At 46.6% G+C, this 26,727-nt stretch overlaps 1 protein-coding gene across 2 annotated transcripts in view; it reads left to right on the forward strand.

The window, feature by feature from the left end:
• PDE3B (phosphodiesterase 3B) overlaps positions 1–23,912 on the forward strand; it is a 429,076-nt gene extending 405,164 nt beyond the window's left edge. The window contains exons 13-16 of one of the 2 annotated variants that reach the window (XM_029582157.1): positions 3,555–3,758; positions 11,191–11,352; positions 11,773–12,013; positions 21,652–23,912. In XM_029582157.1, coding sequence (XP_029438017.1) covers positions 3,555–3,758; positions 11,191–11,352; positions 11,773–12,013; positions 21,652–21,884 — 840 coding nt within the window. In that variant the 3' untranslated portion in view covers positions 21,885–23,912. The remainder of the gene's footprint in view (positions 1–3,554; positions 3,759–11,190; positions 11,353–11,772; positions 12,014–21,651) is intronic. The other variant, XM_029582158.1, reaches the window with a different exon arrangement.
• Positions 23,913–26,727: the final 2,815 nt, after the last annotated feature.

Below are 26,727 nucleotides of genomic sequence, written 5' to 3' on the forward strand. Positions count from 1 at the left end.
CGAGGTAGGCCACGGTCCAGAGGTACGAGGGGTGGACATCTGGGGATGCGTAGGCATCCGCGCACATTCTCGCCGCGTGGAGGTCGTACGCACGGGGACCTGTGCGCGTAAGGCCGTGGCCTAGATTTGAGCGTGTATGTTCGCAACCTAGACTTGAGTGCGCATAAGACCGCGACTTAAACTTGAGCGCGTATTTGTGCACGTACGACCGTGGCCTATACTAGCGGGTATTTGCGCGTCTACTCGTGCGCATGTGACCGCGGCCTAGTCTGGAGCGCATATCGGCGCACGTCACGAAGGGGTACGCGTGTATGCCTGGGTGGCATCGGTTTGTACGTAGGAGGCCACCTAGAACTGAAGTTCAGGAGAGCTAGGCGGAGGGGATGAAGAAGTCAAAGCGTCTTGCTATCTGTAAGGCTTGCCATCGGATAGCAATTAAGTCCTCACTCTCTCTTCGTTTGTATCGGCACTGTTTTGAGCATCTAAAGGATTAGACTACAGCTTTTGCCCATGTTGGGATATCCCTCTTGGCCTGTGTTGTCTCTGGAGGGGAGGGGAGTGGAGTGTGAGGCGAAATAATATTAAGTTCTCCTCCCTTGTTCCCGAGGGCAGGAGTTTCCCCGAGAGAGGTTGGAGAGAGCAAGGTTGGGCCTATGGGCTCTGGTGTAGATCTATCCTTCTGCGTGGAATGTTTCCAGGGCCTGCAGACCTTTCTGCAGGGGCGCCCGGCGAAGGCGAAGCAACCTACTATGTAGCGATCGCATGCTTGGGACTTGTCATGGTGGGCAAATGCCGCAGGGAGGCTGTCCCTGGTAATGTTCAAGGGGGTGTGGATAAGGAGTCGTCAGAGGATTCAGATGGGGCATTGACTTTTTCACCTCCTAGAAGAGGGAGACATTGCATATGAATAAGAGCCGCTTTGGACTCATCTCTGTGAAAAAATAAAAAATCTGAGCAGTCTTGCCGAATTTGTGAGCAGTGTTGCTGAATTTGTTTGCAGACCCTGAACACGCTTAGTGTGGCCGGAGGTGAGTTTTAAGTTAAGCGCCCTGTAAATTTTCCCCCCTATCCAAATCACGAGATATTGGATATAAAGAAGGTAAATTCGGCTCTCGCGGTTCCCCATTTCCGTACGGAAACTCTGCGGTCCCTCGTAGCGGCGATACACGAGGAAGAGTTCTTGACATCTCGCCTCGATAGAGGCTTTTCTGCACATAGGACCGTGAACCTTAGCCTTCAGGCCAGAGCACCAGAGATTCCTAAGGGAACATTTTCACTTTTGAGCTCTTCCCTTCAGCTGGCTACAGCTCCATGTACCTTCACTAAGGTGATAGCGGTTGGGGCGGCCACATTGCAAAAGGAGGATGTGTTGGTGTATCCGTATCTGGACGACCGGCTCCTTTGTGCCAAATCAGATTACCTCTGTCGACAATCAGGGCAAAAGGTACTGATGAGTTTGAAGTCTCTAGAATGGGTGGTGAACCTAGCAACGAGCCATTTGGTTCTCTTACAAACTCTGGACTATCGGGGAACTCAGTTGGACACAGTGGCGGAGAGAGATTGCTGAAAATGCAGATTCTAGCAGAAGGCTCATCTGAGCTTTCGGTGCCCAGGGACTATTTATAGGGCCATTACCGGAAGATATGATGGCCACGCTATTCTATAAGTGAATCATAAAAGGCAATATAATTTTATGGCTCATAATGTGACAAAAAGAACTCAATAAAGACCTAGGCTTTCTATTTGTTTCAAAGCGTTCAATCATTGAGTATAAGTGTATGGCATTAGAACAAAATTTACACATGAATAGTAATTGAGATTCAACTTATTATTAAACAATGTTCAAGCTTTCTTCCAAAATTTTTCTTAATGAATATATAGTAGAAGAGTCTTGTCGCGTCCATCGGTGCTAGACGGCTTCGCCCCGTTTGCCTCACCTCGTTCACGGCTCCTCCCGCATCCCTCGGGGAAAAAGGCTGCCGTCACGTCTACGAGCCGACCTCTCCGGCGTCCCCGGAACGGCTACGGTGCTGTCTACTAGGGTGCGCGCGCGCACCCCACCCATGTCTTTATTCCAGCTTTGGCGCGAACCTCGGGGGCGTTCCCCTCTACCGATGTCACGCCATCCGGGTATATAGCCCGTACTAAGTCGCAACCTCGTTGAGTTCTCAAAGGATTGGTTTCGGCCGGTTCTAAGCTACTCTGCCGCTTCCGTGCTGCCGCCGGAAGCCGTCTCTCTGCCCTTTGGGGTATCGCTAACCTGGGTACCCGCTCCTCGAGGGCCTGCTCTCCCTGCCTCGGTGCCGCTACCTAATTTCTTCAACTCGGTGGAATCGCATACCAACAGCAACCAACTAGTGAGTAATCTAACCCTCAATCTATCTCATCCACAGTACTACCTTGCTGGGAAACCTGCACCGGATTTCCCCTATAGCAACAGGGTGAGAAGGGTCCCCTCTGCCGAGGGTCCTGAGACTGCTACTTCCAGACTACCTCACTACTGCCACCTCTGGTGGTACACTACAAGATGTTTAGTTCTTTTATTAAACTCTGCCACAGTACCCAAGAATCCACCCAAACACCGCTTAACCATACCTAGTCTATTATCATGAAATAGAGAAGAATAAAAGGTTCAATAAAAATCATATGTATCCAGACTAACTTTAGGACAGATATCTACCAATTTTTTCTTCATATGGAAACATTCATATTATGGATATGTTACTTGCATGATACAGAAAAAAGTGCGGGCGCGAGATTCAGGAGGGTGGCCTATGCAAATTAGGGCCCACGGTAAAAGGAGGCGCTAAGGACACTAGCGCATCCCTAGCGCCTCCTTTTTGACGGGAGCGCCGGCTGTCGGCGGGTTTGACGCAGACGCTCAAATTTTCTGGCATCGGTTCTCAAACCCGCCGACAGCCGCGGGTTTGGAAAATGGACATCGGCAAAATCGCTCGCCCGTCTTCTGGCCCGCGGGCCTATTCTTAAAAATATTTGTTTTTAATTTTTACTTTTTCGGCCTCCGACTTAATATCATAGCGATATTAAAGTCGAAGGGTGTACATAAAAGCAGTTTTTTCTGCTATTCTGTTCAGTTCCCAGGTGCCGGCCGAAATTAACGCCTACCTTTGGGTAGGTGCTAATTTCTGAAAGTAAAATGTGTGGCTTGGCTGCACATTTTACTTTCTGTATCGCGTGGGAATAACTAATAGGGCCACGAACATGCGTTTGCATGTCGTGGGCCATATTAGGTTCGGGGAGGGTCGGACGCGCGTTTTCGACCGAATAAGGGGTAAAGCTAGCGCGTCAAACGCGCATCCAAACCTGGGCTAACAAAGCGCACTGTACCGCTATGTTTCCTTGTGCACGTTGTAAACATCTGGGAAAAAGTGTAACTACTAACCTTCATGTGCGCTTTAAGTTAAAAAGTAGCGCAAAACTTGCTGTGGGTAATTGCGCATGGTTTTCCACATAATACGTTTTCAGTTCGACGTGACTAAAAACGCACATACCTTGTCTTGTGTTTTGATATATATTTTATATTTTTTTTGTAGGCTGTGCTGTATAATGACCGATCTGTCCTAGAAAATCATCATGCAGCTTCTGCGTGGAATCTCTTCCTTTCCGAGCCAGAATATAACTTTCTCACTCATTTGGATCACGTTGAGTTCAAACGCTTTCGGTTTTTAGTAATTGAAGCCATTCTTGCTACAGATCTCAAGAAGCATTTTGATTTCCTTGCTGAGTTTAATGCCAAGGTTTGTTAAGCAAGCTACTAGTTCACTGTCAAGCCAAAAAAAAAGAAAACGATTTAGTCTTCTTTAGGCTCTCAGTTAACTCAGAATCCGGAATGGGATCTGTTACCGTGAACCTTTATTCATATAGAAACATAGAAATGACAGCAGAAGAAGACCAAACGGCCCATCCAGTCTGCATCTAATTGAATTTGTAGCATAGTTAGGGGTAGTAACCGCCTCAATAAGCAAGCTACACCCATGCTTTTTTTTACTTGACTATGTAATTCAGTCCTTGTTGGTTGTTGTCTATATATAGTTCTCACAGGACAAGCAGGATGGTAGTCCTCACAAATGGGTGACATCATCAGGATGGAGCCCTGTACGGAAAACTTTTCTGTCAAAGTTTCAACAAGCTTTGACTGACACTGGCACACTGGGTGCACTGAGCATGCCCAGCCTGCAATTATCCCTGTGAGCCACAGGTGTCTCTTTCAGTCTTCTTTTTTCCGCTCTGCAGTCAGCATAGCGGTTGGAGCTCTGTGAGGATTTTTTAACTAATTACCTCATGGAAACACTTAACTTTTCACTTCAAAAAACACTTTTCCCTACACAGGTCTCCCTCCGCGTACGTTTTTACGACGCTCGGTGAGTACTAATTCTTATTTTTCGGTCGGTTTCTGTCACTATCTTAAGGCTGTTAACTGACTGAAGCCTTCCCTTCCCCCATTTTTCAGTTAGCTTTAAACAGCTTGCGAGTATCTCTGTGACACTCTGCTTGCTTATGCTAGTGGGGTAGGGATTTTTTCCTTAACTTTAGGACCACTGTAGCTTCAAGTCCTTCGTTCCCTGGTACCCTCACGCAGTCGATACCCTATCGCTACACCGGGACCCTCCTAAACCGCCCTGGGCTTTTATATGTCATCAGCGCCCCTCCCCCCACGGTGCCCTGATGCCTTTATCCATGTTTTTTGCTTTTCAGTGCTACCAGGCTTTTTCCTCCTACGCACTGTTTTTTTCCTTGGGCTTCCTCGGTGCCGTCCCTACCCGGATGCATGCCATTGACGCACACGCTGTTAGTCACTGCCATGCATACTCGGGTCGCCGCCACCGCTGCCCGAGACACTTTTTAACGATCCCAGGGTCACTTCATCGGTGCCACCCCCCCTTTTGGGGATGCCATCGATGCCCCATCCTCCCCACCGATGTCCAGCCCTTTTCCATCGGTGGGCATCGGTGCCACATCGAATCGTCGGTGGGCATCGATGCCGGATGGTCCCCATCGGTGGACATCGGTGCCGGATGGTCCCCATCGATGGACATCGGTGCCGGATGGCTTGTCCGTCGATGGCATTGGTGCCGGATGGCCGTCCGTCGATGGCATCGGTGCCAGGTCCTTTTGCATCGATGGACACCGATGCCCAGGTGTTTCATCCATGGGCATCTATGTTAGAATGCATCCATCGAGGGCAGTCGATGCCAGGCTGCTCCCATCGGTGAAATTCGATGCCCAGGTGGGTCCCATCGGTGGGTATCCATGCCGGCTCGATTCCGTGGATGGGCGTTGATGCCAATGCCAGCCTTATGGCTGGCATCGATGCCCATGCCGATTCCAGGACTGGCGTTGATGCCGGGATGGAATTCATCGACTGGGAGATCCATGCCATCGATTCCATACGTGTCCATATCGATGCCACCGACACACGTGTCTGGGGCACCGATGCCATGTACACTTGGAAATCTGAGTCTGTCCAAATCGATACCGTCAACGTCTGTGGCCCTATAGTTGATGCCCGTGGCCATGCCACAAACGGCATAAATGCCCGCCTCCATGCATCGATGCCCTCGACACCTCCGTTTTCCTTCGGTGTCCTTGACGCCCTATTGATTCGACTTCGACTCAGTCGATGCCGGTATCTTTTTCAATAACGGCAATGTTTTTCGATTATTCGATTCCACATCGTTTCAAAGATACCTATGCCACTGCTGTCAGTGCCCGTCACTGTCATCATTCTCCTGGCCAGTCATCGACGATTTTTCATACCCATTTTGATGATATCCTCGAAGCCCCTTAGGTTGCCTTCAATATCGTCAATACCGACATAGCACCGCCACATAATACCCTCGCCTCCTCACATTGCTCCACGCTTTGGGTTCTTTTTTAAGCCCCGTATTAGCTTAAGACACTCCATTGTGTCAGGAGCAGAGCAGGCGTGCTGACAGTTCGTCATCGATCGCCTTCCAGGACGACGAGGGCTTCCATCTCGGTGCTGGGGAAAGACCGGGCCGAGCACCGTGGCACCCATCATCGCCGACATCGTGATCGTCCGCCGCTGACGCCATCCAGCACATCGGTGCCATCCTTCTCCAGGCTGGACAACGCTCGGGCAGAGCGACATCACCACTGCCATCAGCACTGTTCCTACAGTTTTGGCAGTCCTTGGTGATCCAGAACTTCCGGATCCAGGTCCGACAGCTTCTGCATTGGCGTCACGACACATCGAGCCGCTGTGACGAGGGAAGGGAACATGAGTTCCGTTAGGGCTCCTCTGTTCCTGGCGTGCCCCACCGTCAAGTGGTGTGGGACTATGGCCATCTGTTACACTTAGCAGTCTAAACGCCACTCACGCCTGGCCTGTGTCCTCTGTACCTGTGCCACCATACCGGTTTTCAGAGCGAGATGGACATTTACGTCCCCGGCCTTACCCTCGAGGACTCCGGAGACCGTCGGAGTCAACAATCTTCACCGGCTCGTCTTGCGGCGATCCACGTCGGATGGTAAGTACCCGCTTCGGCGGCATTCCCATAGAGTTGTGTTCTCCCATTCGGACCGTGGTTCGAAAAGTTCTGGGTCATGTGCCTTTTAGAACTGTATTAGTGTCACATATCGCTATGTTAGCTATGTTAGCCACAATATCAGGAGAACCCCTCTATCTTCTTGGGATTGCAGCAGGGCTTCTTCTCTTGTCAGTAACAAGTCCCTGTGCCGACCAATGCTCTGACTCTTGGTTCCCTCCCAACCAAGGTCCAGCTGCATTGGCTGATCTGCTAAACATGAGATTCAGCAACCATTGCCCCATGTACAAGTCCACCTTGAGGCCTGGCCACATGGCCTCAGTGTCTCCTTGTACAGCATACAGAAATGCGGGTACCACTTACCGCTCACACACCTGCAGGAGCCTACATGATATCCTCCATTGGGACACCTCCTGGTCTCCCATCTGGTCAGATATCAGAGCGGCCACCCCACCTTGTACCAAAGTCCCGGTACACTCCCCCAGGCACTACGAAGTGCAGAGGGGAGAAGGGAGGGGGGTTGGGGAGTTTTAATTGCACTATTCTTTCTTTTAACAGAAAATAGTTACTCTCCGCACATCCTGGACCTAAGAAAATCCAACTTTCTTTAGACGTCACAGGTACAATGGTATCTTTGGTTACCATCACTCCATACTGCAGTAAGTACATTATTTTAATGTTTCTATGTGCTTTATGGTGAGTCAACATTACAACCCCAAGCTCTGCTGCTGGCACCAGCTTCGGTAAGTGAACTGTCTCTTGCATCACTGTTGGTGAATGCTGTTTTCTCTGCGGAGTGTAACATCATTCACTTTCCTTGCATAGATTACTGCTAACCACTTTCAGTACATGCAAGGAGCTCTCACTTTTTTCAGGACTCACTATACATTTACTAACTGGGATTACTGTCGCTGCCATAAATCCCTTCTGTAACACTTCTGGACACCACAGTCTTAAGACCCTCTTGTCCAGCATGCGCACAGACATTCTGATACATTGTTATATGTCCCTGCGCATATTTTCCATAACCTCAGCCTTTCAACTTTTCATGGTTGGGCTATGGGGTTTCTTCCCACTATGCATTTTTCTCATAATTCAAAACTGCTATGGGTTATATTCAGTGACATTCTATACTCAATGGACCTAAGTGGTTTCATTGCTTTCGTCCCTGATTCTTATCCCAGTTCAAACTAGGACCTAGTCTCCTTCGACTCATGCTCGCAATTCCTTAGGGTTATAAAGTTTCTCCTGAAAGCTGTCAACCCATTATGCATCTATTGCACTCCAGCATAGTTTCTCATAAACTTCCTGGACGTTGCACCCATGAGTTATGCCCTTATGCCTTCCAATACTGCTTTTGCAACAATTCTTTGTGCATACAGACAGACAGCATAGGGACAATGTGCTTTCCAACTCATAAGCACGCATTACCTCTTAGCTGCTCTGCTAGACAGCTGCGCAGCTCTACCCTTGGCCCTTGTTCACTTCATGCGTCCTTGGGCCACATATCTAAGAGATTTAATGAACGCTCTATCAGACCTTCTCCACGTAGGTTCTATCCTCTCGAATGGTCTCAATTACATGTGTACAGGGCAAATCTTTTAACGCTGAGTTTAACTAAACTTTCCTCGGCGTCTGCATCATTCCATACGATGCACAGGTTCTGCTCCCTGCACATGTTTCCTATGCGTTCCCTTAGATGCCTTTTCTTCCATCAAAGGCCTCTTCAATATATCTCTTCTGCTGCCTCTCGTAGCCAGCATTCTTCTAATGTTGAACTGGGATGGGGTTCAGTATTCTTTTCCCCACTCCCTGACTGAGATCAGTATGCTTTCCCATACTTCTCAATCCATCATATCAGTAACCTTTTATTCTCTCACCAGTCAGTCCCAAATCATAGACTTACTGATGTTCTTAGGTTCTGGTAGCGTCACAAAACCTTCTAAACATAAATCTTGCCGTTTAATATGGCAGGCTTTACCTCCTGACGCTAAAAAAAAAAAAAAAAAGAGGTATTACCCCTTTTACTTTTCCACCATTTTTTCTTACTCCCTCGGATTCTGTTCTCCAGACATCCTCCACATAGATACACCTTTCTCTTAGGAGGTGTATCGTTTTGGGAGTTGGGTTCCCGTTTTCGGTAATCCTCTCTGAGTCGGCTTACCATGGATTATCCACTGATCAAGCCGCCTCTATTTCTCTAATCACGGAATGAACATATATATTCTCCTTATAAGTCTCATACATTCTACGTTTGAGCCTTTCCATTCCTCTCTTCCACAGTTTGGCAAGGGAACTTCTTTCCCTCTTAATGTCATTCCTGCCAGCAGGGACCGTGAGTTATGCACTCTTTCCATACTCACCTGACTCCGTTCCTCTGCCACTGAGTAGTTCTACGCATTCAACTTTCTATCCTTTTCAGGTAGATGTTGTATCTCCTTTCCTCAGGAAATACTCTATTAATTTTTCCTAACCTCTCTCTCTCGCCCTAGGGAGAGACTGGGTTTTCCACATTCCTGGACAGTAATGCTGCGCTTACATTCTATCTACATTGCACTGCATTCCATGTGAATTCCACTTGACTCTTTCCTTCATGCAAGGGTCAAGCTGCTACTTCCAGTGGCCACACAGACCTAATCCTTCTGATTAAGTGGTCTATATTTCCTTTCCTACCAACAAGCAGACATTTCACTACAACACTGTGGGTATCCACATGCTGTTGTGTCCGTCTTAGCCTTAACAGCTTCCCTTTGGTTACTGCTGCTTGTACTTTTTTTATCAGGTTGCAGCCTGGAGTCCTCTCCATACCTTCGCAGCCTATTATTGCTTACATTTGACTAGCCGGCATGCTCCATGTTTGGCCAGTCCGCCTACTCTTACTTTTTTCAATTCACTACCCAACATCCTTCCACGAACCCATTATGGTGTTGCGGATGCCCTCCGTTCCCATTTCCACCTCAGTCGTTACGCCTTTGCGCATCTGCGGTGTATCTGGTGCATTCCCGGGCATCCTCAGCTCGGTACTCACCCATTTGTGAGGACTACCATCCTGCTTGTCCTGTGAGAAAGCAAATGTTGCTTACCTGATGTAACAGGTGTTCTCACAGGACAGCAGGATGTTAGTCCTCACGAAACCCGCCCGCCACCCCCGCGGAGTTGGGTCTGTATACTTTTATTTTAGTTTCGCTTGCGCTTTTTAGCTATAAGACGAGACTGAGGGAGACACCTGTGGCTCACAGGGATAATTGCAGGCTGGGCATGCTCAGTGCACCCAGTGTGCCAGTGTCAGTCAAAGCTTGTTGAAACTTTGACAGAAAAGTTTTCCGTACAGGGCTCCATCCTCGATGTCACCCATTTGTGAGGACTAACATCCTGCTGTCCTGTGAGAACACCTGTTACATCAGGTAAGCAACATTTGCTATCCTCTTTTCTACATAGCTCTCTGCTTCAACGGCAGGGGCAAAGCTGGCTATGCGTTGAAAGTGAAGTATCAGACTTTTTCCCCTGCTGTTGAAGCAAAGAGCTATTCACAATTACCCAGGGATTTTTTTCCCCCTCTCTTTTATATTCTCTCTTCAACTCACTCAGCCTTTACAGTGATTATCAAGGTCCCTCTGTAACCATGCAGTCATGGTCTCGAGGTCTAACTTCTAGGTATCAGACTGAGACTCCTCCCATAAGGGCTATGAATACTGTCTGTAGAGCATCCACTGGCATGGAGAACTAACTTCAGGAATGAAACAGGTCCTCCATATAGCACCGGGCCAGCACTTTTACCTTTTTTCTAGTAGTGAATAGTTAATTGATGTGCTATTTAAATTCTAAATATTTTAGGCGACTATCAGCAGTTCTCTGGAACATATTTTATAGTAAATAGAATGAGATGCTGTAACATACTAACAGGTGCAAACAACCTGCTGTTATGTGCCTTACTTAGGAAAGCTGAAGTCTCAAAACATGGGCCTTACTTCTCTGGGGGTTTTTCAGTATTTGTAGAAAATCACAAAATGCATAATTATATTCATATTTTGCTTTGTACTAGTTTTAAAATGTGGGAAATCCAAAAGTATTATGTAGCGATAGACTCAGAAAAGAGAGATAGCAAGTTCAATTATTTTGCAAAAGAAAAGCTGTAATTAACCCACAAACTTGCTCTTCAATTATGTGTTTTAATTACTCTGAATTTTTGTCTGATTGGGCAGGTTAACAATGGAGCAAAATTTATTGATAAAAACCATTCTTAGGTAAAATACTTCATAGGCATTGCACTATTGCAGTGCATCATCTCCTGAGGATATTCACAATGTCATGGGGTAAAGAGGTGTGGAGTGTGTATTACGGAGCCTTTACAATTTCTCCTAACAGCGTGATGGTGTTTTTGCATCTGCATAGTAATTTATATAGGGTTATATAGACACAGACTCTGGGGAAAAAAAACAAACTATAGTACAGGGGGTGGTGGCCAACTGTGATCCTCAAGAGCCAGAAACAGTCCTGGTTTTTGGGATATCCACCTTGAATATGCAATAACACTAAAAATATTTAAATGAATGACTGACTCCATATTTGTATTTTTCACTTTAACATTAATATTAAACAATATTAATAATTTAAATGTTTAAAGTATAAGCTACCTTCTTGTTTATCTTCTGCTTATCAGGTTAGTGATGTAAATAGCCATGGCGTTGAGTGGAACAATGAGAATGATCGCCTTCTGGTATGTCAAGTATGCATTAAGCTGGCAGATATCAATGGTCCAGCCAAAGGTAGAGATTTGCACTTGAAATGGACAGAAGGCATTGTGAATGAATTTTATGAACAGGTATGTGCACTATTTATATAGCTATAAATTTTTTCTCATTTATAGAAAGCAATGCCTTGTTTCTGTCACTGAATATATAGGAATCTTTATTTGCCTTTTGTTCCCGAGATGCCTCTCGATCCAGTTTAAAAAATGTAGGTCAACTATAGTGTCTATGAAAGAAGCAACCGATATTGGCTAGCTATTGAAATATCCTATTGTATTTCTTCTGTCCTGCATATTTTTAGTTATAGAAATCCAGAATTCTGTTCAGCAAAGATGCATCATGGAATAGTTCCTATCGAAAGTCTTTTTTTTTTTTAAAAAGACTACATGGAACTGACAGCATTTCCATTCCACTTTGTATAAACAATAGATTTGGCAACTATAATTTGATATGGTCTAAAAAAACGTATTTCTTTTCCTTAAAAATATTTGAAGGGAGACGAAGAAGCAAGCCTTGGCTTACCTATAAGCCCTTTCATGGATCGTTCTTCTCCTCAATTGGCAAAACTTCAGGAATCTTTTATTACTCACATAGTGGGTCCCCTATGTAATTCATATGATGCAGCTGGTTTGCTTCCGGGTCGTTGGGTCGATGAAGATGAAGATGTTGAAAGTGAAGACGATAGAGAAGAATTGGACACAGAAGATGAAGAAATGGATGATGAACTGGGTTCAAGTAAGAGTTTTTTTTTGTAACTTTTAATTGATGAAAATTTCAAACAGCTACAACTGACAATATTGCAGTTATAAAATATTTCTTTTTTTGTTAGCATTATTGTGCATTTGGTGATAGTAAACAAATAATAAATCGTAGGAGATCTTTGTGGACATTTAAAAATAAAATTATTTTAAGTCCATTATATCATGTTAGTCGTGCTACCTCATAAGAAATATACGTGCAAATACGTTGTTCAAAGTAAAATATTTATAGCTCATATTTGTTTCTTACAATATGTTTTGAAACATTGTGTTAAGTGTGTAAGGTATTGAGAATTAAAATCTCCCTTTTATCCACTAAATATATGCAGCAGAGTTCTGAAGGGAATTTTTTTTTTTATAAAGCTGATTGCACCATTTAGTCTTCTATGGAAAGGCTATATATTGGAATGTACCCTTGTGTGTAGTTGCTCTAGGTAGAATTGAAGAGAAAAATGATTTTCGGACAAGTAGCTCCACTAAGTAACAGTGATAGTCCTCTACGTGTATATCATCTGACCTAATTTTATCCCCATTTTCCCTCCCCTCTAAGGTGATTTTTTATAGGGAAATTCTTTGTGGAGTTTCCCTTTGAAAATCCGGAGGCAGCTGGGGCTACGCCACTTTTTTTATACCCCTCATACTTTTGTAGGTTTAAAGAATGCAGAATAAACGACGGGGTAGATCGTAAAAGGGTGCGCGCGTACGCGAGTTATAAAATCGGGGGTTGGCGTGCGCGAGGGGGTACGCGATCGTGCACCTCGCGAGCACGGAGCCGGTGCCGAGCCACGCTGCCTTGGCCCGTTCCGTCCCCCCGCCCTTCCCCCCAACCTTTTTTTGTTTTTGACTTGTTTTCAAACTGACTTCAGCCCTGGTAGGCCCATTGTGGGAACTTATCAGAGGGAAACGTATTGTCGATGCCCACAAATAATGTGTTTTACATTGTTTGTTATTTTAAAGTCCGCATTGAACGACCCAAAATAAAAATAGTGGTGCGTAAGTGTAAAAAAATATTGTCCACAAGGACTATAAGGTCCTTTTCCTGTGTAGTGACTCCCGATACATAACGCGGCATCGTGTACCTGTAGGTGGGATTAATTTTCCCTAGGTGCATCGCTCTGCACTTTTCCCCTTAAATTTCATCAGCTATTCAGTTGACAGTCCCCTAGTCTCTCAAGGTCCTTCTGTAGTTCCTGGCAATCCACTGCCGTCGTAACAACCTTGAATAAATGTGTGTCATGTGTAAATAGATCGGCTCACTCGTCATTCCCTTTTCCAGATGCACTGTTGCGCTCTGGATTAGGGATGGTTTGAGGGCATCGAGGCCGTTACGCTCCGGTGGGTCCCTCCTCCCTTTGGCCCGAAGAGAAGAGGTTGCTATAATGGCTAGGTCTACACCGTAGAAGAGAGGCTGCTGAATTGCCTGGCCCTACGCAGCCGAAATGAAAAAGTTGCTGTCAGCTGGACCATGCAGCTGAAGAAATGAGGCAGATCTCAGCTAGTCCACACGGCTTGAACAGAAGAGGCTGCTGTCAGCCGGGCCTATGGTCAAAGAGAGGAGGCTGTCGGCGTCAGGACCGCACTGCAGAAAGACTCTGGCTTTCTCGCAGGACAAGCGAGGATGGTAGTCCTCACGTACGGGTGACACGAGGATGGAGCCCAATCACGGAACACTTTTGTCAAAGTTTCTAGAACTTTGACTGGCACCTACCGGGCATGGCCAGCAATGCACTGACCCTGTATCCGGCAGGGGTCCACCTTTGGTCTTTTTTTTTCCACGCAGCAATGGCTAAGCGGGTTAAGGAGCTCTCTTGAGATATTTCTTCACGGAACTTCTTAAAAAATTTACCAAAAACTATACCGCATAGGGATCCCCCTATCGATATCTGGACTCCGCGGTCAAAAGGTAAGGTTTTACCCTCGTTGCGGTCGATTCCCGTCGAGTTTCCCCTTCGGGGCTTACCGGGCATCGAGCGCACCGCGGCTAAAAGTTTGTCCAGGTCACGGCGTCGGGTTTTTGTCAGTGTCCCGATTATGCGGGTCTGTGATGGACATTGTCCTCGGACAGAGTTAGGGTATCACGGTCGGCCCCCGAGCACAATACACAAACTCTCACCAAATGTGCCCAAATGACGCCAAAGGGGCCGTAAAGCCCGTTTAGAGAAGATCGAATTTCTTTTTCATTCAAAACTCCCGACTCCATCGACCGCTTCGACCTCTTGCCGGCAACGAAACACCGGTGCCGTTCGTCTGGCTTTGACTACTCCTAAGGTGTCGACTTCTTCCTCCTCGCCTCAGGAGAAGGACCGAGGAGAGTATCGTGAAAAGTGTCGACACCGGCATAGGAAGGCTCAGTCCGCCAAACCAGGCGAGGCATCGACAGAGCCATCGACAAATAAATCTGAGAAGGCTCCATCCTTCTCTGTGACCGGGTCACTGAGGCGTTCACCGACGAAGGCGGGTAAGGGAGCCGTGGTTCCACTTTCACCGGCGGACCCTCCGGTTATGCCGGCGCTGCCTCCTACTTTGGTGCCGGGCTTCCGCGAGGAATCGGATCGGATGATCCAAGAGGCCATCGGTAAAACACTACAGGGCTTCCGGCCTCCATCGATGCCAGTCACCGATCCGATTCCCACGGCGCTCGCACCGCTGTCGGGTAGAGTGGATTTGTTGCTCGGTGCCCTTCTACCGCTGGAACCGAGAACAACCGGTATGTTCTCTTCCTTCGATGCCTCTGGTGCCATCGAGTCCTAGGCCTGGTCCTTCAGGATTCACACCATTTCTCCCTTCTGAAGATCCTCAGGGAGCTGGGGATCAACCTTCCCAGGATACAGATGATCTGCCTTCAGAGCCCTCCCCTCTTGAAGAGAGAAGGCGTTCTCCTCCCGAAGGTCTGTCCTTGATCAATTTAATTAAAGAAATGTCTAAGACAATTGCATTTCAGCTTCAGACAGAAGATTCAAGGCACAAGATACTGGAAGTGCTCGTTTCTTGATGCTCCTAAGGAAATCTTGTCAATTCCCATTCATGAAATCGTCATAGACCTGCTGAAGAGGAATCGGGAGCATCCGGGTTCAGTTCCACCTGTCAACCGTAAGACAGATGCCACCTATCTTGTGCAGTCAGCTCCTGGGTTTCAAAGATCAGAACTAGATCATCACTCTGTGGTTGTGGCATCAGCCCAGAAAAAGGCACGATGTTCCAAACCTCATTCCTCCATACCTCCAGGAAAGGAACAGAAATCCCTTGATGCTTTAGGCAGATGGGTCTTTTGTGGCTCAATGCCTATAATCTTGCATTGCTTCCTACCGGTTAAAAAGGTTCCTGACCCCCAGTATAAGAAGATTCAGAGAAATCCTGTATCTTTACCTGACCAATTCCAGGATGAGCTAAACACTCTCGCTCAGAAAGGCACGAGGTCCGCGCCGCGTACGACATATTTGACACCGCCTTTAGGGCGTCCGCGGCGGGGATCGGCGCGAGGTAGTCCTGATTGAAATCCTCCGACTTCAGACCAGAGTTACGGGACAGGTCGGCCGACCTGCCACGTGCCGGGGATAATCTCTTCGGAGACAAAAATCAGGAGACCGTGGCGCAGCTCAGGGACCACCCCGAGACGCCGCGTCAACTTTCTTCAGCGCCTGCTGAGTTCTCGTCCACCTCAGAGAGGACATTCAGGCGAGATGGTAAGCGACCGGCCTACAAACCGAGAAGGTATTATCCTCCGGCTTCCCGAGGTCGCCCTTCCGAGCCTTATCAAAAAGGTCAGTCCAGGCAGCCCTGACCTCAGAAGACCCAACCTGCTCTTCAGCCAGGACCAGCATCAGGGTTTTGACTCCTTCCTGGAGAGCATAGGCCAACCTCCTCTTCCATCAGTACCGGTCAGCGGTCGGTCGTGCCACTTCACCGACACTCGGCGCACAGTCACCACCGATCGGTGGGTACTCGTGGTAGTCACTCGAGGCGGTAACCGTAACTTACCGACCGTACCTGCGGACTCCCCACCTCGGCTGACGTGGGGATCAACCGATCGCTCTCTTCTTCCGGAACGGGAGGTATCGACCCTCCTCCGGTCCCGGGCAATAGAACCAGTGCCCATCTCCCAACGGGGGCAGGGATTCTATTCCCGGTATTTCCTCATCCCAAAAAAGTCAGGTGGCGTTGGTCCGATCCCGGACCTTTGCAGATACTTGTTTAGGGTGCCAAGAGAGAAGTTCAAGATGGTAACCTTGGGGTCTCTACTTCCTCTTGTTCAAAAAGGAGATTGAGATGTGCGTGTGTACGTGTCCGTGTATGCGTCCCGGAGATCTAGAAAACAATTATTCCATCTCCTCACAAATTCCTGCGATTCCCGGTCGGCCCTTGTCATTTCCAGGACCGTGTACTGCCGTTCAGCCCGGCGTCTGCTCCACGAGTAATCGCCAGGTGCTTCGTGGTAGTCGCAGCCTTCCTCGGGAGTCAGGGCGTCCGTGTCTACCCTTATCTCGACGATCGGTCGATAAGGGCCCCGACTCGGCAAGCCCCGTTGGCGTTCTTGCGTCTCTCTCTCCATACCCTCATCTCCCTAGGGTTTCGAATCGACTGTTCCAAATCCAAGATAGAGTTTGGGATGGAACTCTCTTCTATAGGGACTGACGTAGACACCATACAGGCGAAAGCTTTCCTTCATCAGGATTGGGCATTCGCCCTGGCCTTCCTGGTGAATCTTTTACAGACTCTAGTATCCTCAACTGCTCGTCACTTCCTCATACCGCTAGGCCACACGGCATCGGTACATGTGACGCCGACGACCCGCCTAGCCGTGAGAGTCACGCGGTGGACTCTAAAATCCCGGTGGGTTCAAGCTCGTCGGCCAATGTCCAGCACTGTTCACGTTACCACACGGCTCCGACTATCGCTGGCCTGGTGGATGCGACACTCCAATCTAACTGTAGCCTGAAATGGAAGAACTTATAGAATCTCAACTTACCTTGACGACAGATGCCTCCAACCTAGGGGTGTGGTGCTCGTGTCGGCTACCTGCAGACTCGGGGAACCTGGCCTCCAGAGGAAGGCAAACACCAGATACATTTCCTGGAGCTTTGGGCAATCAGATATGCCCTCAAGAGTCCTTCAAGATTGCCTTTCAAACAAGACCATCCCGATTCAAACCGACAACCAGGTGGCGATGTGGTACATCAAGAAGCAAGGGGGAACGGGCTCCTGCCTACTGTGTCAGGAAGGTGCACAGATATGGGCGTAGGCCCTTTCCCACTCGATGTGGCTCACAGTCGCCTATTTGCCGGGCGCGGACAACGTTTCCGCGGACGAGTCGAGTCGAACGTTTCTTCCGCACGAGCGGTCTCTCTACCCCACGGTAGCGGACACGATATTCCAACGTCGGGGTTACCCTCGGGTAGCTCTCTTCGCGTCGGTCCGCAACCGCAAACTACAAAACTTCTGCTCCCTCGCGCGCTCGCAACCGAGAGACGCTTTCGCCGTCTCGTGGGCCAGCGGTCTCCTCTACGCATACCCTCCACTTCCACTCATATGAAAGACTCTCGTGAAGTTACGGAAGGAGAAGGGCATGATGATTCCGACAGCCCCTCGCCGGCCACGCCGGGTGTGGTTTCCAATCCTCCAGGATTTATCGGTACGCCGCCACATTCCTCTGGGGACGGATCAGCTTGCGATAACTCGGAACGACGAATGCCTGCGCCACTCCAACCTCCAGGCCCTGTCTCTGACTGCCTGGATGTTGAAAGGTTAATACTCCAACCTCTTAACCTTTCGGTGTCCCGAGTCCCGGAAGCTTCACGAAAACCTTCCACGAGCAGGTGTTATCGTTCCAAATGGAAGAGGTTTACAGTAGGGTGTACATCTATGTCCTTAGACCCCTTCACTTAGTCCAGAAACGTCACCGTGGAACATCTCTGGCACTTGTCGGAGGCAGGCCTGAAAAGGTTCTCCATCAGGGTGCACGTCGGCGCGGTAGCCTCGTTTCATAAAGGCGTGGGGGATGTTTATATTTCGACACAAACCTTAGTAACACGCTTTATGGGAGGCTTGCTCCACTTAAAACCTTCACTATGCTATCCGGCCTCTGCTTGGGACCTTAATGTAGTTTTGGGGCGGCTCATGAAACCTCTGTCGTGATCTCAGTCATCTCACGTGGAAAGTGGTTTTCCTTCTCGCTATCGCATCCGCTCGCAGAGTTAGTGAATTAGAGGCATTAGTTACACTAATAATCCGCATGACAGGGTAGTGCTCCGCACTCACCCTCGATTTTGACCGAAGGTAGTCTCGGAATTTCATAATAACCAATCTATTATCCTACCTACCTTATTTCCCAGGCCCCATTCAAACCGAGGAGAACAGGCTCTGCGTTCCTTGGACCGCAAGCGTGCTCTAGCCTTCTATCCGGATCGCACGTCGGCCCTCGGCAAATCCACTCAATTGTTTGTTTCTTTCCATACCATCAAATTGGAAAATCCCGTGGGAAAGCAGACCCTCTCCTCCCGGTTGGCGGTCTGCATTTGTGTTTGCTACCAGTAAGCGGGCATTCCGCTACAAGACCGTGTAAAAGGACGCCGTCGGGGCTATGGCGACAACGGTAGCACACCTCCGTTCGGTGCCGCTTGCTGATATTTGTAAGGCTGCTACCTGGAGTTCTGTCCGTACCTTCGCAGCCCACTATTGCTTAGATTAGACCGGCCAAAGATGGAATCCTGTCTGGCAGCCTTTTCGATGTGACTTGTTTTCAGTGTAACTTCCCACCTACCCGTTCAGGTTTCAGGATGCCCTCCTAACCAAAATTCCACCCCCGTTGTTGTGCCCGTTGCACGTCTTTGAGTGCATTTGGTGCTTTGCACCGGCATCCTCGGCTCGTTACTCACCCATATGTGAGGACTACCGTCCCGCTGTCCCGTGAGAACACCCGTTCCAGGTAAGCGACTCTGCTTTCTTTTTTCCGTCACACCAAAGCAAAAGTTGCCCGCAGCCCGCACGTTATGTGGAGAGAGCGAGCGACGGCGTACGTGTGCGTGTGAGAGAGAACGTATCCGTGAGCAAATAGCGTGCAAGAAACCGTGTGAGAGAGATGCTGCACAGTCACACAAAGACTGTTGCAGTTTGTATCTTTTGGGGAGAGGGATTGCTCGTGTGTGTATAAAGTTGTTTTAAATATCAGATTCTAATTATTGGATATATTTTTCATTGTTCTGATTTTACTATGATATGTTAAGTGGAACGGTGACTTAGCTTTTTCATTATAGCATTATATACGGACGGGTAGCTTGTGGTTTTTGGCTCCGATTACGTCTGCACGTTTCTGTTTATACTTTGGTCTCCTTCATCTGATTTTGGTGAGGGTTTGTTTGGTTTCTGCATGTGTGACTAAGGTGAGATATTATGCTAGCTTGTAGTTTCTGTATTGAGCAGCTCAGGTTCTAGTAAGAGGTGCATCGGTGTCGTAGGGCCCAAAAATGGAAAGCTATGATTACAAATGCTCATAGTTTAGGCAGTAAAATCCCTGACCCGCAGGCCCTAACGGTGGAGGCGGAATTGGACCTCGTTGCTGCTATGAAGACGGGGTTCACGGATTCTCACGATTCAGTTATAGCCCGGTATGGCTGTATCCCAAAGAGCTACTCCTTCCCTCTTTTCTGTCCTTTCTTATGTCCAAAACAATATCCGAGCTACTGACTTGCAAGGAATTTGGGGTAGAGATGGTCATTTTGTAATAAATAGTTTTTGTTTACGATGGTGCATCAATTTGTATCGGTGTGGTTTACAGGCTTCAGACTCAAATGGAGGAACTAGACCAGATGTGGTCAAAGGTGGGAAAGAAGGGAGAAGTGTTGATAAAAATCTCCAACAACCTGTCAGATGTAGACAGGAAAATCCCTTCTGTGGAATCTACCAGAGGTAGAGCAAGGGGGCTCTCTTCAACCTAATGGTAATGGAGCCCACGAGGGAGGAAGCGATACTTGAGCTAGTGCTCATTAACAGGGATTAAATATCTGACAATCACCGGTGCCGAGGTAGGCAACCACCCGGACGTTAAACGGTACGGTTTGACATTACAAACGGGTCTTTGTGCGACTACCCCGTTATCCTGTCCAAAAAATGGATTTTGTCGAAATGGTGATCTACCTCCGGGTATAAGTAGATGACTGGGAGGAAATGGGAGAGGTAGAACAACAGTGGAACAACCGAAAGGAGCAATTAGCAAATAAATCCTGATGTTTGATGTTTGTTTTTATTCCTCACGGTGAAACTTTTGCGGGCAAGGCTACATTTCTGTTGTACGGGGAATCGTATTATTCTCTTTAAATAGCTTTCTATATTTATCTCATTCAGGGGGCAAAAATGCAACCGTGAAAACATAGTTCCTGTGGGCGTGGAGCTAATGTTCAAAGAGAAACACCCTATGGCGTTTACTTTGGAAAAATGGATCTGGCAAATCCCATCTTGGGTTTAGTGTATATTTCTCCTACGTGATGAGAGGAGGTGAAAAAGTAGCTGACTTGAAGTAGGAACGGGGATTCCACCCCACATCCCCAGGACTGCCCACTTTAGAAGCAGATAAAAGTATGCACGCTCTCTTCTAGTGGACATAATAAAACATTTCTACATGGCTAAAAAGTATGCCCCTCGATGTTTCTCGGAGAAAAGGAGACGGTGCAGGGTGGTATGGACTATAAAGTTGATATTTTGTTGTATTCCGTTCCTCTAACAAAATGGAGAAACCTAACAATGATATACTGTATTTTTTGCTCCATAAGACGCACATTTTTCCCCCCAAAAGTGGGGGGAAAATGTATGTGCGTCTTATGGAGCGAATATAAAAAAAAAAATTAAAAATGTAACAAACACCCCCCCCCCCCCCTCCTGACTCCCCCAAGACCTGCCGACTTAATTTACTACAACCCCCCCAAGACCTGCCAAACGTCCCTGGTGGTCCAGGAGCGGTCCGGGAGTGATCTCCTGGGCTTGGGCCGTCGGCTGCCAGTAATCAAAATGGCACCGATGGCTCTTTGCCCTCACTGTGTCACTGGGACCAACCGCTGCTATTGGTCGGTCTCAGTGACATGGAGATGGCAAAGGGCCGTCGGCGCCATTTTGTTTACTGGCAGCCGACGGCCGAAGCCGAGGAGATCGTTCCCGGACCGCTGCTGGACCCCCGCTGGACCACCAGGGACGTTTGGCAGGTCTTGGGGTGGGGGGGGGGGGGGGTCAGGAGGGTGGGGGTTGTTAATTAATTTAAAGGGTTGGGATGGGGGTTTTTTTTGGGGGGGGGAGGGGTTCCCAGAGAAAGAAATGTTTTCTGATCTGGGGAGTGGACCGAAATGGCCCTCCCCAGACTCGAAAACAAAATGGGGAGAAAAAAAAAAAGCTATGCACTCCCCTAATTTGCTCCATAAGACGCTCAGACACTGAGCCGGTTTAGGACAAAATTTTTTTTTTTAATTTCCCCCCTCTGAATCCTAGGTGCGTCTTACGGTCAGGTGCGTCTTATGGGGCAAAAAATACGGTATATAAATTTCCTCAGTGATCTTATGCTATTTGATTTGAAAGCAATAGTTTATCGGGCCTGTAAAAGCATAATAATGTAAAGTTTCCTTATTTACCTTACAGAACCCCAAAGAAGGAAAGGCAGGCGGCAGATGTTTAGCCAGATAATGCATCACCTGAGTGAAAATCATAAAGTATGGAAGAAGGCGATAGAAGAAGAGGAAAAAAGTAGAGCTGAAGCAAGTAAGCAGCAGACTGAGAAGTCATCCTTACCTCAATCAACAGATGAAATTCAGGTCATTGAGGAAGCTGACGAAGAAGAGGAAAGACAGCCAGAAGAAGAAAGACAATGTTAAGAAGACATTAGAACAGTGGCCGCCACGAGGGAGCCCATATGCTTTCTCAGTCTTTAGACTTTAGACTGACACATTTCATATACTGTAATGTTGAAAGGCCTTAATACTGTGAGAGGATTCTTGCTGCCTTTGCAGTATCCCACTCTATGCACTTTCATCACATGGGATCTATAAACTTTGAATATTGTATACCATCATGCAAAATTCTTTATGCCCTACAATTACCTTATTCTGATGCTGCCTTGCTAAATACAAAGCTCTTATTTTCCACGAGGTACCTATGATAAGAAAGGAAAAAAAAATCCAAGTGACGCTCGTTACCAAAGTCATCAGAACGTTTTGCTCATACGGGAACATTGGCGGATCCCGATATAATTTGTGGATGTCATTTATTTATGCTGTTTTTAAACGTGAATCCGAGAAGAGTCCGTGCCTATTTTGAAACCCGGGACCGAGTATCGTAGTAAAGACTCGGTAAAGAGACCGTGTTCGGATGACGGCAGCGGTCCGCGCCGTGTGAATTTCCCCAATCTTTGGATATATTGTGTATAATATGCCATGTCTGTGGGAGAGGTGGGGGATCTCTGTTTTAATTTAAAAAAGTTTTTTGTTGTTGGAAACTTTCAGGTATGTTCAGACTATTGAAGATAGAGTATAAGCTCTCCTCCTCCTTCTTTATCGCATTGAGGTTTTGTGGTAGAACACAAAAGCCGTTAAATGTATTTCAGCAATGAAGGGATTTTAATCTAGGATTTTATCGAGATGATGACAAATATCTACCTTAACTCAGGATGTCATGTATACAGATGTGTAAAAAGTAACAAACGGCAAACTACTCCCTCCCCGTGCGAGTGTTAGATACTAATTTTGCAAATAAAAGTAAACACGGTTCCTTTTTTACTTGGTATGTAAAATTTCAGGGTAATAGAAATGAAACCAATGTGCATGGAGGGAGATGATGGAGGTTCAGTAAAAGCACCCATCGGTCATCTCTCCCCATACCAAAACAAATCAACAGTCTCAGATCCCTCGTCCCAGTACCGGTGAAGTACATTTTCGATACGACATTGTAATTTCTTTATATTTAGCAGGAGTGATTTGCGGCGTTATAAAGTTTGCTAACCAGAGGTAAAAAAAAGGCATCGGATTGAAAATTGTCACGTCGATCACACCGTTATCATACTTTTGATCCGGAATGTAGTTTCTCCATAACACGTTCACACAAATATATCTGTATATATATATATATCTATATGTGTATATATGCACTTCACCTAGCGTATACTTTGGCCAGTGCACAAGAAATGCTGAAATGACTACTATGTACTGCTGTCTTAGTTTCAGTACAAGAGTATGATGGGGCAGTCCCTAAAATGTAGTATTTAGATTTTATGTAGGAAATCTAGACGTTCCACTAAAGTGTTACCACCCAGGATCTCCCTACCTTGATGAAAATTATGTCAAGGAAAACGCACGTACAGATCTTACACGATGCTTGTCTATTTAGGATGCACACATTTAAGTGTTTTGTTCAGACTATAAAAGAGGTAGTAAAAAAAATATGCACCTTTTAATACCGAGCGAGTGTTTAAAAATCAGCACCGAAGGAATTCTTGATGATGTAGAACCAATTCAAGCTACTCTGACTTTCATTATTCTCACAGACTGTATCTGGATTGATGTGTTTTTACACCCGCAGTCGAACCGGGTAATCAAACAAATTTTCGTAAAAGTAAACCTTTCCATTTACCAGGGGTTTGAAATCTTATGCTGTAAACGACGAAAAGGGTAGTCTGTGGGGGAATTTGTATCTTATCTCGGACAATATCTTTGTACGACTTAGTTTTGTAAATCACCGAAACACTTGTTTGTTATTTATTGTACACGCCCTGTGCCAAATGTTTCCCCTTTCTTCCATCACTGCTATCGCCACATTCTTTGGAACACTTAGGCAGCGTTCCCACGGAATCTTTCTACTAGTAATAAAAATAGCAGTTTAAAATAAAATGTATTGATATTAATATTGAACTTTAGAAGTGCATGACTTATTTTTTCAGATGGCAATATATTGGTCTAGCAGTGTAACCTTCCCTTGAGTTCCAACCTTAAGCGGTAGACCTTAAAATGTCACTTTCCCAAATCTGTACCTTCAAAATTAGAATATTTCGGATGTAGCATGCTTCCCGTTCTGTTCGTACGATATCTCCTTGAATCTATAGTAACGTCCTACATTTTGATAAATTTGTAAGATTGTTATGCCAGGGTTAAAAGACAAAGTTGCCTTTCTCAGTATATTTCGTTATTTATTTATTTATTTATTTATTTATTTATAGCTTTTATATACCGAGGTTTAATTAACAAGATTAATAATCACTTCGGTTTACGTTACAACTAGCGACATTAACAGAGACAGAGTCTTGTTTTACAATGAACAGGGTAGAAATAACTTGGATAACCTGGGTAACAAAACATTGAACAGGGAAATAATCTGGGATAACAAATTATGGGATACATAATGTCGGGTGAAGCAAAACAGAGAAATTTGGTCTGGATAACATGGGTGAAGAACAGGGAAAATTGAGTAGGGGAGGACTATGAGTAGGAGAGAACTATGAAGTCGTAAAGTCGGTTAGGGTATATCTTCTTTTATCGGTCTGAATGGATGAAAGCTTTTCCCTCCTAAGCACAAAATGGGAGAAAACTCTCGATACGGTCGGGTGTATGGTATCGCAGGGTATGTTCAGCAATACTCTTACATTGCTGAATATGCAAAACAAGTTACCTAGATTAAATTATCTGGCCGAAACCCTACAATTGAATCCGTATGTTGTGAATTTACCGTGGCATCGAGATTTCCATCGGTATATTCTTTCAGAGCCGGATGTTCCCGTCAATCACTTTGAAATATGTTTAAATCTTGTTTCATTCCATTGTCAAATATGGGGGCGGAGAATATATATATATACAAATTATTTTTAGGAAGGAAATGTGCATTTGTTTAGAAAAGTTAGGGAGGAGGGGAATGGAGTAAAAAACGGTAGCAAAGATCTCACAGTCGGTCCAATACGGTACGGCGCGCTCCGGCGGAGCACACCGTTAACACGTATTTGGACGGGTGTTTTCAAAGTGCTAGCTTTACCCCTTTTTCAGTAAGGGGTAATAGCGCGTCGAACTCCCCCCCCCCCCCCTGCCAAACTAATAGCGCCCGTGACATGGAAATGCATGTCGATGGCGCTATTAGTTATTTCCGCGTGATTCGGTAAGTAATACGTGCAGTCGAGCCGCACATTTTACTTTCAGAAATCAGCGCCTACCCAAAGGTAGGCGTAAATTTCTGCCGGCACTGGGAAAGTGCACAGAAAAGCAGTAAAAGGTGCTTATCTGAACACCCTCTGACTTAATATCATGGCGATATTAAGTCAGAGGTCCCAAAAGCAAAAACGTGGGTTTTTTTAAGGTTAAATCGGCTCGCGGGTTGAAAACCAGATGCTCAATTTTGCCGGCATCCTGTTTCTGAACCCGTGGCCGTCGGCGGGTTTATGAACCGATGCTGGCAAAATGGAGCGTCGGCTGTCAAACTAGCCGACGGCCGCCAAAAAAGAGGCGCTACGGATACGCTAGTGTCCCCGGTGCCTCATTTTACCACGGGCCCTCATTTACATGCGGCGCGATACTCAATCGTGAGCACGGGAGAGTGGCCGGTAGGCAAAGCTGACATCATCTGTAATATGCACGGTAGAGTTCCTCTACTTTTATGAGACATTATAAAGGTAAAGTGACTGGATAAAATTAGTGTCTTTGACCCCACGGCAGACTTTGATCACCTTCTTGGAGAAAGTGAATGGGCTTGTAGGTGGAGGCTTCCGTTGCAGGGATAGAGTGGGGAGACTTTCTCTCTCTGGAAAATAGTTTGCTCTCTCCATCACTCTAGCTTTGAGGGAATATCCCGATGCTGTCGCCACCTCGTCGCGGTACGACGACGGGAGTCTAGGTGGGAATAACCGATGCCTATTCATTATAGATGTTATAAAAACCTTGACTGGCTAGGAGTATCCCAAGGTCTGGATAGAGAACTCCTGTTTATCCATAGCTATGTGGAATTTCTGGAATGAAATGGAAAAATAAAAAATGTTAGAAAAGGGAAGAAGAGAGTTGTGGCCATGCCACAAGAGACTAGGACTTTTCATGGGTAATGGAGCTTGAGTCCTTAAATAATTGGTCTCCTATGCTTACTCAAAAACATTTAGCCTAATCTATACAGTTAATGGCTTTCTTCATATCTAAAAAAGATCATCATGATTCCCACGGAGGGGGGGAAAGTGGGTAAGAGCAACAGTTTTGTAGCCCTAGCTATCCACTACTGTTTTGTCATTGTATATTTTCCAGTATTTTGATCTGTCCTTTAAGATGTCTAATTTCTCTCCTGTCCCCATAGTGGGCTACGGTTGAGACTTGTCATATTTAATGATTGTTTGCTTAAATAGTCCAAAATTCCAAAGTAAGACAGAAGTATCAATGTTGGAATTACTGTTTAAAATGTCTTGCTCTAAAATGCACACTACTGTGCTGTGCTGTGTTGAGGAAATCCCAAAATCAGAGTTAAAAGATTTAGCGTTGTCCACATAGATCATGGCTATTTGAAGGTTACGATTGCTGATGTTATCAGACAGATAATGAAATAATGTCGGTTGAAAAAGGAAGATACGTGAATTCGAAGCTCACGCGCATGCGCGTGAATCCCGGCAGACGAGCGCGCGGCTAGGCCACGCGCGGACCGAGCACGTCATGGAAAAGGCCCGGCCGTGCACGCGTCTGCCGGTACGTGCCGGGGAGGGGGAGCCAC

This window comes from Rhinatrema bivittatum, chromosome 17 (genome assembly GCF_901001135.1).
Source record: "Rhinatrema bivittatum chromosome 17, aRhiBiv1.1, whole genome shotgun sequence".
NCBI classification, from domain to species: Eukaryota; Metazoa; Chordata; class Amphibia; order Gymnophiona; family Rhinatrematidae; genus Rhinatrema; species Rhinatrema bivittatum.